This window comes from Coloeus monedula (genome assembly GCF_965178545.1).
Source record: "Coloeus monedula genome assembly, chromosome: 4".
NCBI classification, from domain to species: Eukaryota; Metazoa; Chordata; class Aves; order Passeriformes; family Corvidae; genus Coloeus; species Coloeus monedula.
In genome coordinates, this window is record NC_138784.1 from 62,514,650 (window position 1) to 62,531,722 (window position 17,073).

The 17,073-nt window shown below is 36.8% G+C and overlaps 1 protein-coding gene across 1 annotated transcript in view; it reads left to right on the forward strand.

The window, feature by feature from the left end:
• Positions 1–17,073, forward strand: part of COG5 (component of oligomeric golgi complex 5) — a 185,545-nt gene that overhangs the window by 134,473 nt on the left and 33,999 nt on the right. The window contains exons 11-14 of the mRNA XM_082280227.1: positions 3,550–3,631; positions 5,870–6,074; positions 6,779–6,940; positions 8,922–9,021. Of these exons, the coding sequence (XP_082136353.1) occupies positions 3,550–3,631; positions 5,870–6,074; positions 6,779–6,940; positions 8,922–9,021 (549 nt within the window). The remainder of the gene's footprint in view (positions 1–3,549; positions 3,632–5,869; positions 6,075–6,778; positions 6,941–8,921; positions 9,022–17,073) is intronic.

Genomic DNA, 17,073 nt, shown 5'->3' on the forward strand with positions numbered 1-17,073 from the left:
AGAAGCAAGAGAAATTGAAAATTCTTGATTTAAAGTCTCAGAATATTAATTGATAGAAATATTAGTACATCCTTCTGGGTTATTTTACAAATACATGATGATATACGGCAAAAAGCTATTTAATTGCAGAAGTTCTTCTTTTTAAGATAATTATGAAGTAGTGTATTCCTTGAATAGTGGAAGTTAGTCTGCTAGCACACTTCAGTGTGTTCTGCAAGACAACAAGTATTAGACACAAGACAGCTTTGGACCAAAAAGAGTCCTATCTACACATTGAATCACAAATGTGGATGTACCCAATGCTCCCATACATTGTCTGCCGCTGAGGATATTTGCTGTAAGTGTAGAGGAGGACTATATCCATTATTTACAGATGGGAAGATGACAAGAAGGTAATTTTAACTAGCTGATTTTAGTTTTTTGAAAGCGAAAGGCCCAAAAGAGCAGTTACTTTCTGATACTGTCAGTTGCTGCTCACAATGCTGCATGTGAAGCACAGGGGAAGGCTTATAAACTTTCCATTGCATTAAGATAATCCAGTAGATTTGCTGTGTACATTTCAGGCAAGCAGAACTGCCTTCTCCTCTTCCATATTCATCCTGCCTATCTTTTTCAGTCCTTGAAGAAGTTGTCCAGTACAAGGGACATTCCTTTAATTTCCTGCTAAGCTGGAGAAAAACACTCCTTTTGCTACCCTTTCTGCATCATTTTCTAGTATTGATTATTGTCAAATGGAATTGCACATCACATTTTAAGCAGTTAAATTATAATTCTCATACAGGCATATATCTAATCCTTATTAGAACACATTATTTAAAAAACAAGCAGTGAGAGTCTTAAATGTACTTTAAAAAGTAGTATATTAAATTAATGTGTACACAAAAGAAATTACAGATTTAAACAAAATAAATTGTTTCTGGATGGTCATGGTTGCATATGGCACTTCTTACTCCCTCAGGAGTACCTAATGCTAATGCCTTGCTGTATTCTAGTTTTGGTAGCTCCAATCCACCCACTTAAATACCCCCTGGTGTATGCGTAGGCAACAGTATTCTCTAGTTCCTGCCACAAATGCTCTTACATGGTCTTCTCTGTGCTGTTAATCAGCAGCTATATTTCACCTCCAGAGAGACTGCATCTCAGCACTGGACAAACTGAAATCTCGTATCATGTGTTATAGAAGCAACCAGCACTCTGTAGATAGTGATTTTAGTTGGTTTGAAACCAGGGCATTTATTTTTTTCCCCTAAACATTTTTGACTGAGTAGTCAGTCAGTATGAAATGTTACGTGACTTTTCCACGTAGCTTTTCCCTTCTGTCTCTCCTCATACATAATACAGTTGGCTAGCTGAGCCATGAGGGCCTTCTTCACTACAAAATTCTGGTCCAGTTAATGAACACCATTTTCCCAGGTCAGAAGACACAAGATAATGAGCAGAGGCTAATTGGTATGGGTGTGGCTATCTATGCCTGAGAACATATGTATGTATGTATGTATGTATGTATGTCTGAATTTATATTATATATGTATATAGAGATACATAGAAAAGTTATGTATTTCCACAGCAACATGAAATGTCATCACATGTATGTTACTGTTACTTGTCACCATGTTGAATCTGACAGGATAGGAATGTTGATGTGCAGGGTACATGGCTATTTGTTTTCTGGACCCTTTAATCACTGCGTTTTCTGCTGAGACTGTGACGGAGATGTAGATGGTGATTACAGTAATGAAAAAAAGTTGTTTGAAAGTGCTTTGTAAGTATTTTTCCACCTCCATTAGATTATTTAGAATTTGAATTGAGTTACCATGCTCAATAGGAAACCATTGTTCCAGGTTGGAATAGAGAACATGAAAACCGATTAATTTATACTTGATGTGAAAGGCCATTTGTTTTATTCTAGTCTTCATGTTCTAAATTTGAAACTGTGAAATAAAGAATTAAGTAATTTCACGTTTATGCTATAGCAATAAATTTACCAAAGAAAAGAGATTTTATGCAGTGAACCTTCTGAATCATTTTCTGATATTCTAATTTTACTTTGCCCATTTATGAAAGTCAAGTATAATTTTACAGAAAATACAAACATAGCTATAAAATAAATTACTTCAGTTTCTAAATCCATCATTGTCCTCAAGCAGTCAAAAATGAGATTCTGTAATCCCAGTTTATTTTAGCATTCAGTGTTAATTACTGTACATTTTGAGTTCAACAGCATAAAAGATGTTCTCTCTCAATTCTTAACGCATGACCTATAAACTTTATACTTGTTTATCTTTAGTGATAAGGAGTAGAGTTGGATGAATTCCTCATCTAATTGTAGAGTTTATGATGATAATCCTATTTTTTATCATTACTTTTAGCTGTATCAGTATGCCTTTAACTGATTTTCAGGTTTATATTAATTCTTTAAGATGATTTTTTTTTAACTGAAACTCGTGCTTGAACTTGCACTCTTTTAATGAACAGATCTTCAAGAGGGATGCAGTGGTACATCTTAATGAATGACATTCTAAAGACCTTCATTTCTTTGCCTGTTATTGCCACTGCAAGTGAAAAGAGCATTTTTTTTCCTTTATCATCTTCAGTAGTAGTAATTCATTTTGGAGTAGCCATACTTTTAAATATAATAGATTATCTCCACTTTTTTGTGGTACTGCTGGGCAGTGCAGAAGATGAACTGACTTTTTTTTTCTTTTCTGATTATCATTCCTATATTGATTTTGTCCAACTGGTTAATGTAGCAATAGGGTCAGTGGATGACATTCCACCATACACAGAAGAAAACCATTCTGTTCAGAGCGGGTTTTCTCTTCCCATGACAACACTGAACAGTCTTCCAAGTATCTAACAAGCAGGCAGGACAGGATACTCATCCTCATCTCCTGGAATTTTTTTTCTACCTCAAGCACACAGACAGGGATCAAAAACCATGCTTTAATGCTTGATTCTAAGTGCCAGATGTTGGGGGCAGTAGGGAAGTAGCCTGCCTCTGCCTACCTGTCCTTTGGTGTGCTCCCTTGTTTCCACCTCCACTTCTGCCCTGCTGGCACCAGGCAGCTGTGAAGTTCACTGTATTTTCATGTGTTTTATGTTTTTGGGAACCACAGCTGCTCTGTGTGCAGCACGCAGTGGGTTTAGTCCCTGGTCGGAGTTTTCAGGGTAATGGCAGTAAATAATTGCTGTGGTGTAGCTGGCACGAGAACTCCCACGGAATGGGAAGGTCACTGCAGTGCAAAGAGATTTTCTAACACATCTCCTGAGGTGTGCTGCTTCGGGCTGCTCTCATACCCCTAGAGAGCTGGGAGCATTTCTCTCAGACTTGGAGGAAAAAATTTCATTCGAGACAAGACTGAAACTTTTTTTTTTTTTCTTTCTCCAATGCTTTTTCTAGCTCTAAAACCTGAGGGAAATTTCTCAGATTTCACTTCGATTTTATTCCCAGTGATGAGGAGCAGCTTTGACTGGAAGATTTGCATTGTTTGAGATTCTTTGAAAAGGATATGTTTTGAAACTTGTATTCCTTTTGTCCCTTGTTCTCAGGATGGCCAGTCTGATATTTTGTACAAATTTTGGACTGCAGTAACCCAGACACTTTCCTCTCAGTTTCAGTCAGCAACAGACTGTAAGTATTCAGTATAAATGATTTTTAATGTGTTCTGTAATTATTTTGAATCTTGCTTTTCAGTAAGCCCTTTGCTTGGTATCTCCTCTACCAGAACTATAGCAGTGGTTCACTCAGTACAAGGTCTGTGTGTTTGAAACTTCTGGGTTTGTAACCCAACAGGATCCTCCTAAACTAGGTTTGAATTTTCAGAAAGAAATATTTTCTGTTTCATTAAATAGTTATCTAATAACAAAAAGTATTTTTCGAACTGTATGTGGAGGTAAAAATGTTAGTACATTTATACTTCCTAAAGCAAGTAGGTTTGCCAAATTCAAAATCAGTAATTTGATTTTAAAGATAAATTCTTAGTCTTTTCTTGTTAAACACTGATTGGTTGTAAAAATCAGATTTCAGCCATTTTTTGGATACCGTTATAAACAGGATTTTAGTTACTTCAAAATTGTCTTGTATAAATACAGATAATCAGCTGGTGTTCTGATTATACACAATTTTCTCTGCATGTGTAATACATAAATAGCAGATACAATCAAGGAATATTAAATATAAATAATGTGTTAACATAAGGCAGTTCTATTACCAGAACATGCTAATGCAGCATGCAGTTGGATCATAGGTGAGTTTGGTACTTTCATAAAAGTATCTTTCACGTTTGCATAGAGTGTTTAAAGTTAATCTTTTGCTCATAGAGGCGAAGTGCATTAGATGTGCATTTATCTGTGATCTCAGCTATTGCACTGGCCCTTCAAAATTTGGACCTTCCAGGCTTTATAGCAGCAGTATAATTTTTAGGAACTAGCTGGTGGATTCATGTTCAGTGGTTGCTAAGTAACGAGATGATTCCCAAAAGAAAATGTATGCATCTTGTGTTAAAACATATTAATTTTACTGTTTGCCTTAGCATTGCTTTAAGAGCAGTATGTACATACCCTGAGCCTCCTGTGTTCAAACTGAACACGTGCTACCTGTTCTCAGCACTCAGTTTTAAGATTGTAAAATTATGACATCAGTTAATGGCACCAACCAACACTATGGAACTGAGGGAACTCTTACATTTTGTCAGCTGTACTTTTTCTAACAGCTATTCAAAACTATTTTATTACTTGCAGTTTTTAATAATGTGTTTTATATAAACATTTATAGGGGGTTTTCAATGTGAACAATGTTTTTGTTTTGATACAGCTAAGTTTTGGGGAGATAATGTTTACAGTAAGCAAATTTTTTCATTTAAGCAAGGCATCTACATGAGAATGTTCATTTTTAACATAAACTTCTGGTGACTGAATCTATTGACATCAGTCAGATTCTGGATCATATATATCAGAGGAAGATGAGATATCAGAAAAATAGTGTAAAAATAGGAATTTATGGCAGTTTACAAGGTTTGCTATTAGATCATGATCTGCTTTTGTGAGGTTGGGATAATCTTTGTAAACATAGCTTCGTTACCTACAATAACTCTTGTGTTTGATAATAAATGTGAATCCTCCAATATTCAAAATTAGTATATATTTGAGTTGAAAGCACAGGCTGGGTGAAATGGGGCAGATGTCTGGAACCTGAAAAACCTAGGAATGAATGGAACAGTGTTAATCTCCTAATGTAATGGGAAATCTATAGAGTATGAGTGACGTTAGATCAAGATTAACAGTTGCTAAAGCAGTTGTACATTTGTTTCATTTCCTGTTACTTGTGGCAAGCCTTTCTAGGCTGAAAATAATGCTTCTTTTTCTGTTTGCTTTGTCATTCTTTGACAAGTTTAGGAATTGCATATTAAATACCTTGTTTTAAGAAGTGTACATAAAGGCATATGCTTCCCTCATTACATTTCTGAAGACTTTGGTTCATAGGAGTTATCTTTGTCTGTTTTAAATTGTTATCTTCAAGGTTGCACAGCCCCACACTTTTCCTCCATCAAGATATTGTTAGCAAATCTCTAGATTTAGAGATTTCCAATTACACTTTGGCTTTAAATGAATGATGATAATAATTAAGTTTGATACCAAACATTTACTGTACAAAATAAAAAAAGCTTTTCATATCCAGTCTTCCAGTTGTGGGTTTTATACTGGTGCTTTAGATCCTCTGTCAAGTGCATTTAATATTATAGTTATGTCACTTTGAAATTAATTATAAATATTACATTACTAATATTAATCTTAGGATAACATTGTTTATATGAATAAAAAGATTAGTTTGAACTTAGCATTGTGTATTGCTTACTGCTTTATTTTGCAGCCTCTATGTTTTTGAAACAAGCATTTGAAGGAGAATACCCTAAATTACTGAGGCTTTATAATGACTTGTGGAAGCGCCTCCAACAATACAGTCAAAATATTCAGAGGAATTTTAACACAAGTGGAACTACTGATCTTTTTGCTGAACTACAACAAATGGAAGAAGATGCACAGGACATATTCATGCAAAAAAATGAAGATTATGAGTACGTATTATGAACTGTAAGACTATAAAATATAAATCTTGCAAACTGTAAGAAAACAGAATATTTTTATAAACTTACTGTTATTCAAATTGTCACTGTGGGAGAATTTTTAAGACTTTTTTTCCCCTCTTGCAGTTACTGCTCTAATGTTATTTTAGAGCTGCAGGCTTTTCATTAGGCTGTATATCTAATGGTGCTGGGTTGTCTTGTCTTTCATAAAGTCTCTGACTTTTGAACAAGTTCAGTCTTTTTGTCTCTTTGGGTGAAAAGAATAGGAGAATGCTGAAAATTCAGTTTTGTATGGATTGTGATTACAGCAGTAGCTTTTTCCTAATGACACTGCAATCATTTGAGTGTGACAAATGCTCAGTTGTTATGATTCACAGTTTTTAGTTTTGACATCATAGAATAAACATGATCTAAGTAATATCAGAAAGATCAAATTGAAACAAGCTCATCAATTCTATTAGGACTTCTAGATTTATGTAAGATAAAATGAATATTTTATATGAGAATTGTATTGACTTAAATATGTTCTTGAGCAGTCAGTGGGAGACTTACCAGAAGAATGTTTTTCATATGCGTATGTTTAAAGAGTAGAAAGGAAAAACAGGTTCATTATGGCAAAGTTTGTATGTCTGGAAAGATTTAATGATATTGTATATTTTAATTTAAAATGTAGTAACCTTTTCCTATATCCAAAGTCCAGAAAAGGCCTTGAAAGATTCACTGCAACAATATGAAGCTGCCTATCTGTCAAAATCCTTATCTCGACTGTTTGACCCCATCAATCTTGTCTTCCCTCCTGGAGGTCGGAATCCTCCCTCTTCTGACGAGCTTGACAGCATCATAAAAACTATAGCTAGGTATGTACATATAAGGCATTGCAAAATGTAATACTCAACATGTATTTTTTCATAAGTTACAGTTTTAGAAATTAGACTTCCTTAGTGGTAAAAAGTTGGTTATTCTCTATTTATAAAGCAGGTTAATGCAAAAATCAAATCAGAAGATAGGAAAGGATAGGATAGGATAGGATAGGATAGGATAAAATAGAGTAGCACACAATAGAACAAAGTATTTCAGTTGGAAGGGACCTAAAACAATAAATCCAGTCCAACTGCATGAACACTTCAGGGCTACCCAAAAGCTAAAACATTGTCCAAATGCCTCTTAAACACTGACAGGCTTGGGGCATCGACCACTTCTCTAAATAGCCTGTTCCATTATTTGAACACCTTGTTAAGGAAATGATTAATACTGAATTGGAACCTCCCCTCATGCAGCTTTGAACCATTCCCACACCTCCTGTCACTGGATCCCAGGGAGGAATGCTCAGCACCTCCCTCTCTGCTTCCTGTGCTTAGGAAGGTGTAGGGGCAATGATGTTGCCCCTCAGACTCCTTTTCTCCGAACTAGACAAGCCCAAATCCTTACCATCCGTCATAGGACAATCCCTCCAGTCCTTTCACCAGATCTGTTGCCCTCCTCTGGACACATTTAGGTAGCTTCACATCCTTCCTAAATTGCGGGACGTCAAACTGGATACAGTGTTCAAGATGAGGCTGCACCAATGCTGAATACAGCAAGATAAGCACCTCTTTATTATTATTGATAATAAACAATGCATTTTATTTATTTTCTGTATTTTGTTTTTCTGGGATAAATGGAATTTTAATATAAGTTTTAATGTTTGAGCTTATAAAAGATCAGGAAGAGAAACTTTGCACATACTGTAAATGTCTGGTCTCGTAATTATTCTGACTGCGTCGAAGGGAACTGGTAGTTGCTTGGCTGCAAGTGGTAATACCTGGTGTAAATACTTAGTTGAAGTAAAACAGCAAGATAAAAGATAGAGATGACTACTCCAGGTAGAATTTGTAGAATGGGATACTTAAATTACCAGTGGTGCATTTTCCCTCATAAGGTTTTGGTAAGTTCTACTCTGGTTAATAAAATCTGAAAAGAGATGGGCAGTATTCACAGTATGTTTGTGTGTGTAAAGTATTAAATACTGACATAGTACTTGTGACTGGGAGTTGCAAATGCTCAGAACATGTCTGTTGGTGTCTGATATTATTTTGCTCCTTGAAAAAGAGAATTATGAAATTATGAAATTTCAGCTGAGTTTTCCAGAGTTACCTTTAGCTAATGGTGTTTGGGGCCCTAGAGAGTTCTCAGACATGACTATTCTAGGTTGGGGTGCCTAGTGATTCTCCAGCTCTTGAGAGAGGTTAAACTCACCACAAGCAACACGATGCTTCTTGTGCTTGCCTGTCTTCAGCAGAGCAGTTCTGAATGCAGCCCCAGCCGATGGAGATCTGGAGACGTTCATGAACAAAAAATACTGGAAATGATTTAGAAGTCTTTTCCTTCTTCATTTGTTCCCTGTCATTCCTTTGGGGCCTCTTTTATTATAAAGGATTGCCTAAAACACAGCTTATTAGTTGTGTCAAGCTAAGGCATCCCCTGGGTATTTCTGCACAGCTCATGTAATTCCAGAGTTGAATGACTGTGTATTCACCTGTAATGTTTGAAGGCTGCTGCCAAAGCTTGAATGTAGTTAATTGCTGTCAATATTTTTGAATGGCTTACTAATAGTGATTTCATGCTGAAGTGTCATTCCTAAACTTTGCTCATTTTTACTAGAATAGGAACACTGCACATAAAATTCCCAAATGACTTGTTAAATTGTAAACTGAATTACGGTGCGTGGAAAGACTTGGTTGTATGTGTTACTCTCTCTAAATTGACGTGCCACGTAACTGTGTATTCATAGTTAATTCTTTATCGATTCAATACAGCACTGTTTAGTCGTTAATTGAGATTTGTAATCTTTGCTTCCAGTGAGCTGAATGTGGCTGCTGTTGATCCAGACCTGAGTCTAGCTGTGGCCAAAAATGTGGCGAAGACCATTCAGCTTTACGGTGTAAAGTCTGAGCAGCTTGTAAGTAATTTTAAATTTCTAAAACCTAATGTTTTTACATGTACGGTGTTCTGGCTTTTGTAGATTTAGAACATAACAGTAAAGCAATCTAGATAGACAAAACCTTCCAGTTAGCTTTCCATTGTATTTATGAACATTTTCAGTTAAATTCTACCTTCAGACAAACTCAGTCTATTGATAGCGGTAAAATTTATCTGTATAACTCCAAATTGAATTTGCCATATTAATTTTTAAAACATCAAAATTGTAGCTGTCATTAAGTAAAATCAAGACTGTTAAATTCAGTTTTTTATTAACCAACATTTGATATTACATCAGTTACATGATACAGCATCTTTATGGTATTAAAATCTGGATGATTCAAATACAATTTTTCATTACTTGAGAGAAATTTTGGGTTTTTCCATATATTTATTATTTGACATACATTTAACTGACCTTTGATTTGTTCGCATTTGTCACATATTTCCAATCATTTACCATGCAGTGGCATCTAGTGTTAAACTGAATAGAAGAAGGATCCCTAAAGCCTTATCTTTTGGGCAAGACCCTTCAAGGAGCCTATGGATAGTACAGTGAATGTTGTCATAATGCAAAAAAAAAATTCAGATGAACAATTTTCTCTTAAGGACTGTTGCTGAAATTGTAATGGTTTTTTTATGAAGAGATGAAAATTAACTTTTGCAATATGCAGACCCACCAGAAATGACTAACTACTTGTATTTGTAAACAAGATTTTCACTTAATAAGCAACATTAATTCTGACAGCAGACTCAGACTCCAGTAACATTCATTTACTATATGTTTCATTTAAAGAAAGATGCTTGCTAATATTTTTTGTACCAATTGGCTACAAAACATTACAGCAATTTAGTTAGTATGGTTTCTGTTTACCTTTTACACATCTGTTGTCTCTAAATAGCTCTGAAAAAATTGAAATTCAGCAACACATACTTTGTTTACCTTGTCTGTTAGATTGTCTTAGAAGTTTGCAAACATGGTGTAAGGAAAAGGTACATAGGTGAAGCAGTCATGAAGGCCATAAAGAATATTTTAAATTTTAAATAAAAACAAATGTTGGCATTATTTTGTTAGCTGTTTAAAGCATAGTGCTTAAGTTGGGTCTGCTTTTAAGGCTATCAAATCATGGCTTTGTATTTTCAGGATGAAAATTTCTGCTTATGGCAGAAATGAGGATTTTTAGTAGGTTGTGAGAATCATCATAGGTAAAAAAAATACATTGTTGTCTATATATCATAGAGTGTAGTGTCAAATAGTGGCATTCAACTGGAAAAAAAAAGACCCATCAGCTGTAACTGTGAAAGTAGCAGGGTTGTGCTCATCTTCTTTAACAACTTCTTAGAGTTTGAATCTGGCCAGGGGATTCTTTGGAAGTGAACATCATTTTGTGTTTAGACAGCTGGCAAATTTTTAAGAAACCCTGAAAAAACCAAGATACTTAGAAATAAGCTGATAAGTGTATTATTTGTGGCTTTGTGTTAGCTAACCTTAAAGTAAAAGAATGTAGAAGGAAAGAGGGAGTGTGAGCCCTTGAACTTCTTGGATTTGACAACTGAAAATGCAAACCTGAAACATTGAAAAGCTAAGTGATGGGATTACTCAACCTGGCAGGATGAACATCAATGTCCTTCAAGCACATACCTACAAACTGTAAAATAAAATCAAGAGTATTGCACAGCTACCTTTTTTAAAACTTCTTTCTTTCCTTGCTGGTACACATTATAAATTTAAAAACCAGAAGTGCTCAACACAGTTGCCAAGACGTAAGTGCAAGAGCCATCTTTGAGGTGCTGAAATATCATTCCTAGCCTCCAGCTGCCTCTCCAGCAGGGCACGGCTCTCCCACTTGTCCTGTGCCACGCTTGCCAGCCCTCTGGATATAATCTGGAACAACTTAGCCTTTTTTTGGTGCCTATTTTTGGACAGACAGATTGAGCCTGAATTGTGCACCATGTGTAGAACAGGAGCTATGTCAGACAGCACTGTTTCATTATGTTTTAGTGGTTTAGCCAAGAATGCAATCTTAATTCAGTCTTGCAATCCAGCCTCCAACAATAGCTTTCTAAAGCTGAGAAGGGGACCATGTAACATATCCGCTCAGATGCTTCATGTCTGATAGCTACAGTAGAACAGTGCTAGAGATGGAAATTTAATTTCCTGGAGGAATATGAAATTGAGTTCTCTTCCAAATTAAAAGTAAACAAAAGCATCTCAGAATTCTCAGTGAAGGAAGATGGGGGCAGGAGACTTTAAAAAGTAATTAAGTTTTTTTTTTAATGTTGTAATATTGCAGGTAGATTTGAAAGGTGAAGAACTGGAATATGCAGTTCTAAAAATGTTGAGACATTCTGATGTCAGGGTTTTTATTTACTCAGTTTCCCAAAACAAGGAATTGCAATTCACTGAGATTTCATCACTGTTTCTCCAGGTATCTTTAAGTAGACAAATAACAAGAAAAATGTTACTCAAGATTCAAAGATTTTACCTTTGAGCAAAACCAGCATCTATCAGTCTGTGCATACAGTCCTAAAGCTAAGATGACTAAGAAAAAATGGCCTCTTCCTGTAAATCCAAAACATTTGTCTGTGTTACTTGTGGCTTTGTACCCTTTTCAGCTTTCCCCACATCAAGAACTTGCTGCACCTGAGACCTGTTCTTGTATTAACTGGTTCAGAGAAGATAAGAAATAATCTCTGGAAGCAATATGTAGATACATTCTGCTGTTGGGTGAATCTTTAGTCATCCCCTTGCTGATGCTTGATGTGGTTGGTGTATGCCATGCAGCATTCAGAATTATTGTCCTAATTTCACTCAGTGTAATTGCAGATGTTCTCAGTATACAGAGTTTGAAGGGATAATTATACATTGCACTAGATTTAAAAAATATTTCTGTTAATTTAAGAGTATTAGCTTTCATCACTCATCATGTGTTTTGTGGTGCTGAGAAAGGGTGCTTGGTATATTTTCTCTGTGCCATTATAATCTTGTTTCTTCTTATTCATGTTTTCCTTAAAATAGATAGGCCAGACATCTTCATAATGATTACAGACACCACCGGATTTCTGTTTAGTCACTATTTCCACAACCTTCTCATTCCAGATTGGAAAAGATATTAACAAATCTGATCATCATGTTTTGGATAAGAATAAAATTTTCTTCTTCTGCATTTGCACGTTGCAATCCAGTGCATAGGTTTTAACAAAAGGTCTGCTTATTGAGCCAGGTTTTGTTCAGTGGCCACTTTTTCTTGCAAGTGAGGTAGCCCAGATGAAAAAGAACACTAACTTCTCTCCTCTATTCAATTCCAGGGGAGTCATCCATTCCCATTTGCAAATACCTTAAATCACCTGTCTTGATTGATCCATGCAACATGTTGTGCTCTTGTTTAACTGGCCACATCAGGAAAATTAGCTCTTTCCTCAAATGCTTACAATAAGTACAGTGAAGGGAAGAGATTTGTGAGAAGGCAGTAAGTTGCATTTCCGGAAAACAAAATTAAGTTGAGTAATTTGGGGTGTTTATGAGGATCCATGCTCCTTAATAAAAGATAGGAGCTCATAAATCTGCTTCCTAGAGATATTTTTACCTGTTAAACTGATAGTTGAGAAGTATAAAAAAGAGCTTATAACTCAGCAGCATCTTTATTAAATGCCTTTGACATGGCAGCAGTAATTGTGTGGCAGAATCCTCTAGTGCAGTGATCTCTTAAGATTTTTGGTTATGCATCCCTGTCAGTATAAACTTTTTGAGCTTGCACCTTCATTATATGTATACTAGTTTATTTATAATTTCTATATGTGTACTGTTGAAGTTCTGATATTTTTGTCGTGCACCCCACCGTATTGTCTTGCCTAATCCTTGTGGTGCATGTGCCCCACTTCAAAGACCACTGCTCTAAAATAATACTCTGCAGTAATCTTCCATAATAACAGAACAGACTTTGTCTGTTAATTTTTGGAAAAGATGCCTCATTGATTGCAGTCTTTTGAATTAATGTTTGATTTTGTTAATATGCTACTTTAAATCAGATTTCTTATCTATCTATAGAAAAATGAAAAAGATGGTAGCCTGATGATTGAAAGAGAAACAAAACTGTGTTTCCCCGGTTGGTTACCTGTAATTTTGTCATTTACTGAGCTGAGTTTTGAATGTACTTGAAATGTTGTGGTTTCTCTTATAATTAAAAATCTCTTTGTTGCAACTTTGCAATCACTGTACTTTTGTTTGCTATTGATAGAGCAGTCATGAAGCATTGAGGGTTAAAAGCTCTGAAATTTACAAGATATATAATTTTGCCAACAAGCAGAAAAATAAATTGCAAGACCCATTGTCCCTTATAGATACTGAAGATGGAAGAGCCCTCTTTGATCCTCTGGTCTATTACCTTCCCAGCACAGGACAGTTTGAAACAATATTTGTTGTTGGGGGTTTTGTTGCATTCTTTCTGGTTTTAGAGTGATGATTTCAGTTACCTGAATGTAAGTACTGCCTGTTCTCTTACTTTTGTGCTGTTTCTCTTCAGCTTGTCATGTGGGTGGATTGAAATACACTAACACACCCACCAATTGCACATAGATGAAATGTGTTGTGCTGTGAACATGAAAATGCAGTTGTTTAGAGAAGGTGTGATTCTCCTACTTTGTGAACCTGGAGACCTCTACCAGTTTCCTCCCTAGAGTTATAGTCATCCTGTCAGACTATCTTTATTAATTTTGATCAGAGTCCCAGAGCAGTCCTTCCTGCCTTGTCTGATGGAGGCTGTGTCTTGCTGACTCCTCCCACCATAGGGCATCACTAGAGACATCATCAGATACAATGTCATCCGTTGGCCAATAAACAAGCAAAGAGTCATTTGCAGAGGCAGGATTGTAAAAATGAGGTTGTCCACTTGCTTTTCAGAGCAGGTGGGGGCGATTATGCTGGCAAATTCTGGTGGATTAAACTATCTTAAAAAACATTTCTATATGAGGATATGTAATGGTGTGCTTACATGATTTAGGCAGACACAAACTCACTCTACTGTGTTGCCAGATGGCAGAGCACATTTTAGCTCCACTCCAGTCTGTGCTGACCAGTTCAGCTGTGGCATCTTGCTGAACACAACACTCACTCAGCCTGGAGCACAAGCAGAGAAAGTTCATGTCTGCTTGAAGTACAGACAAAGCAAGACCCTGCATGGCCATACTAAACTAGGCAGATTTTTCCTAAGGTTAGGGTAGAAAAGGCTAAAATCAGTGGGAGCTGTGATTGCCTATAATTGGAGTGTTTCCTAAATTTGGAATATTGTATTTTATGGAGTAATAAGTTTATCTAAAAAAAGGGTTCTTTCCAGCAGACAAGAGGCTGCAGGCAGATGATATAATGGAGATCTTTCCCACTGTCAGACTTGTAAGCAATCATAGAGAGGAAGCCCTCAAAAGGTGGAGATGGAGAGTGGGTGTAATGAGGGAGGAAGGAAGTAGAGAATTTGAATATTTTTTTTATTCTCCTAACTCAGTGTGGTTGAACTGATGCCATATCTCACAAAACCTGATGAATGAGGCAGAGGTCTGAAATACAGGCTGAGGGCAGTGCTCTGGGAGAGCTGCTAACCTGTGCCCTCAGCTACTAACCTGTCCTTTACAGCTCATGCTAGAGACTTGGCTTCTCATCAGGATTTTAGCCTGGGCAATGGCTGCGGTATTTGTGATTATCACATTTGCCACCTGGAAATTTTTAAGCACTGTGCAGAGAGCACAGTCCTTCCTGGCATTCTGAAGAATTCTTCCCTGACCTTCTTAAGAAAACATAAGACAATGCTTGGTGTATTTAACATATTTCAAAATTAAAATGCTAAAGACCCAGTAATAGAAGCAAATTTTGAGATTAAAGAGAATACATAAGTGTCTCAAAAATTGGAGTCGCTGCACCAAGGTTCAAATATTTGTCACATATCCTCAAAGGGCAGGACATTGAATCACCTGTTGGTGACCTCTACTACTGGACATGCCAAGAGACAAAATGAGAGAGAATTTGTTATTCTGATCCCAAAAGTGATGGATGACTGTACACTTCAGACATAAGAACATTTGTGTGGATTTTCCCGGGTGACTGACATTTTAAGATTCTGGATTGTTTTGAGGGAAAAGTCAGCATCAGCTGATATCTGTGATATAGAGTAGGCAGCTTCTTTCTCACTGTCCTGGATCTCAGTAGTATATTGAGATTTATTTACATTTACTTAGGTAAATATTTGAGTTATGTAATGTTATGCATGTTTCTAGAATGTGCATCAGTTGCAGAGCACTGGAGCAGTAATATGAGCAGTAATACGTTGGCACAAAAAGTTTCTTGGGAAGTAACTGGGAAGCTTTGATTTAGCCTGATCCTGTTTTTGAACACAATGGTGAAACTGGATTTCAGATGTTGTGAAACAATTCTTGATATTTAACTGGCTTAATGTTTAAATGTAAAGTGGCTCTAACATAAAAATTCTATTATTAAAATTAATATACATTATTTTTAAACTTCTGAGGGTTTACTGAGATCTACTTTTCAATTAACTGGTACTAGATTGTGTAACTAGGAAAATGTTATTGAAAAGTATTATTATCTGTCATAATGATGAGAAGCATGTGCTTGATGACAGGGGTTTTTTTAGTGCATTATAATTTAAGAAAGTAAATACCAAAAAAGAGCATAAGCAGAAAAATGTAACAATTCATTGTTGTGTCAACCCCTTCTTCAGAGGCAAACACTACATACATGCATATACCAATGACTGACTGCTTGTCCCCAAGTGGTGTGGGTTTGCTTTTTAAAGAGAGTGTGGGTGTGGAAAACAAGTAACTGTCCTGAGAACAATAAATGTAAGTAAGTAAATGAGCTTGATCTCATCTGTGTGAAGGCAAATTTTTATCATCGAGGCTTGTTCTGATTAGTGTTGGCCTCAGTTCAAGGTGGATCAGCAAGACGTGTTTTGTTTTTGCTGCAGAAGGGCTATGTCTTGAATTTCTCCACACTGTCACCCTGGTGTTTGTGTTAATGTTTGCCTCTCTTGCTTGAGAGCACAAGGTCAGCAAAGGTTTGTGACTTACACTCAGGACTTAAATTGCCATCACAAGCTGTGAACATCCCTCTGAGATGGGAGGGTAACAGTGATGTCTGTACTAGGGAGCAGAAGGTGCCTGGAAACACCCCGGGGCACTGTGGCCAGTGGGGCCAGGCAATGCCTCCCAGCTGGGGGTGATGCCTTTTCCTGGTCTTAAAATCAAGGGTCAAACATGGTTAGAAGGGAAAAAGAGGTTCTACCTTGGTATTTATTTTAAGGATCCTTAGGTGCACACGTCCAGGTGGAATGCAGCCCAATGCACACCACCAAAATGCCGACCCCCAAAAGATCTGGTATAACATTACAGGTTTTACTAATTAGCATATCCATCAAAAATTCCCCAGTGAGAGGCTTGAATGAGCCCCCCCCTCCCCAAGGGACCTTCCCCTGGATGGTTCTATCTTAGTTTACAGAATGTGTTCTGGAGAGGACCTTGGGGTCTGGGGCACACTGATCCCTAGCTACAAAGCTTCTAAAATGTTTAGTCTCTTAGCTTGACAAACAAGTCCAAGAATGTAGACAAAAAGCACTAAGAATACAGAAGTTGTAAAAAGGTATAACAGGGGTATAAAAGAAAAGGCAAAAAAACTTCATGGCATCAGGGAGAGCTACCCTTCCCCAAAGCAGTGTCTGGCTGCCAGAGCCTTTCTGGCAATAGTCTCTGCAGGACTGACTCTCCTGAGCTGTGGCTGGAGACTGGGGAAAGTACCTGTTGGCCCAGGCCAAAAATTTGCTAATGAATGTCCTGCCAGCTTAGTGGTACAGACAATCACGTGCCAGATCCAGGGACCTTTCCTGGCACCCTTTAATTTACAGCTGTGGGTGTAGCCAATATGTGACTGAGACTGAACAGCAGCGAAATGCAAAATCTGTTCAAGAGGAAGCTTAAAATACTGACAGATTGGAGTAATTTTTTTCTTGCATCTGGAATCCATACTTCC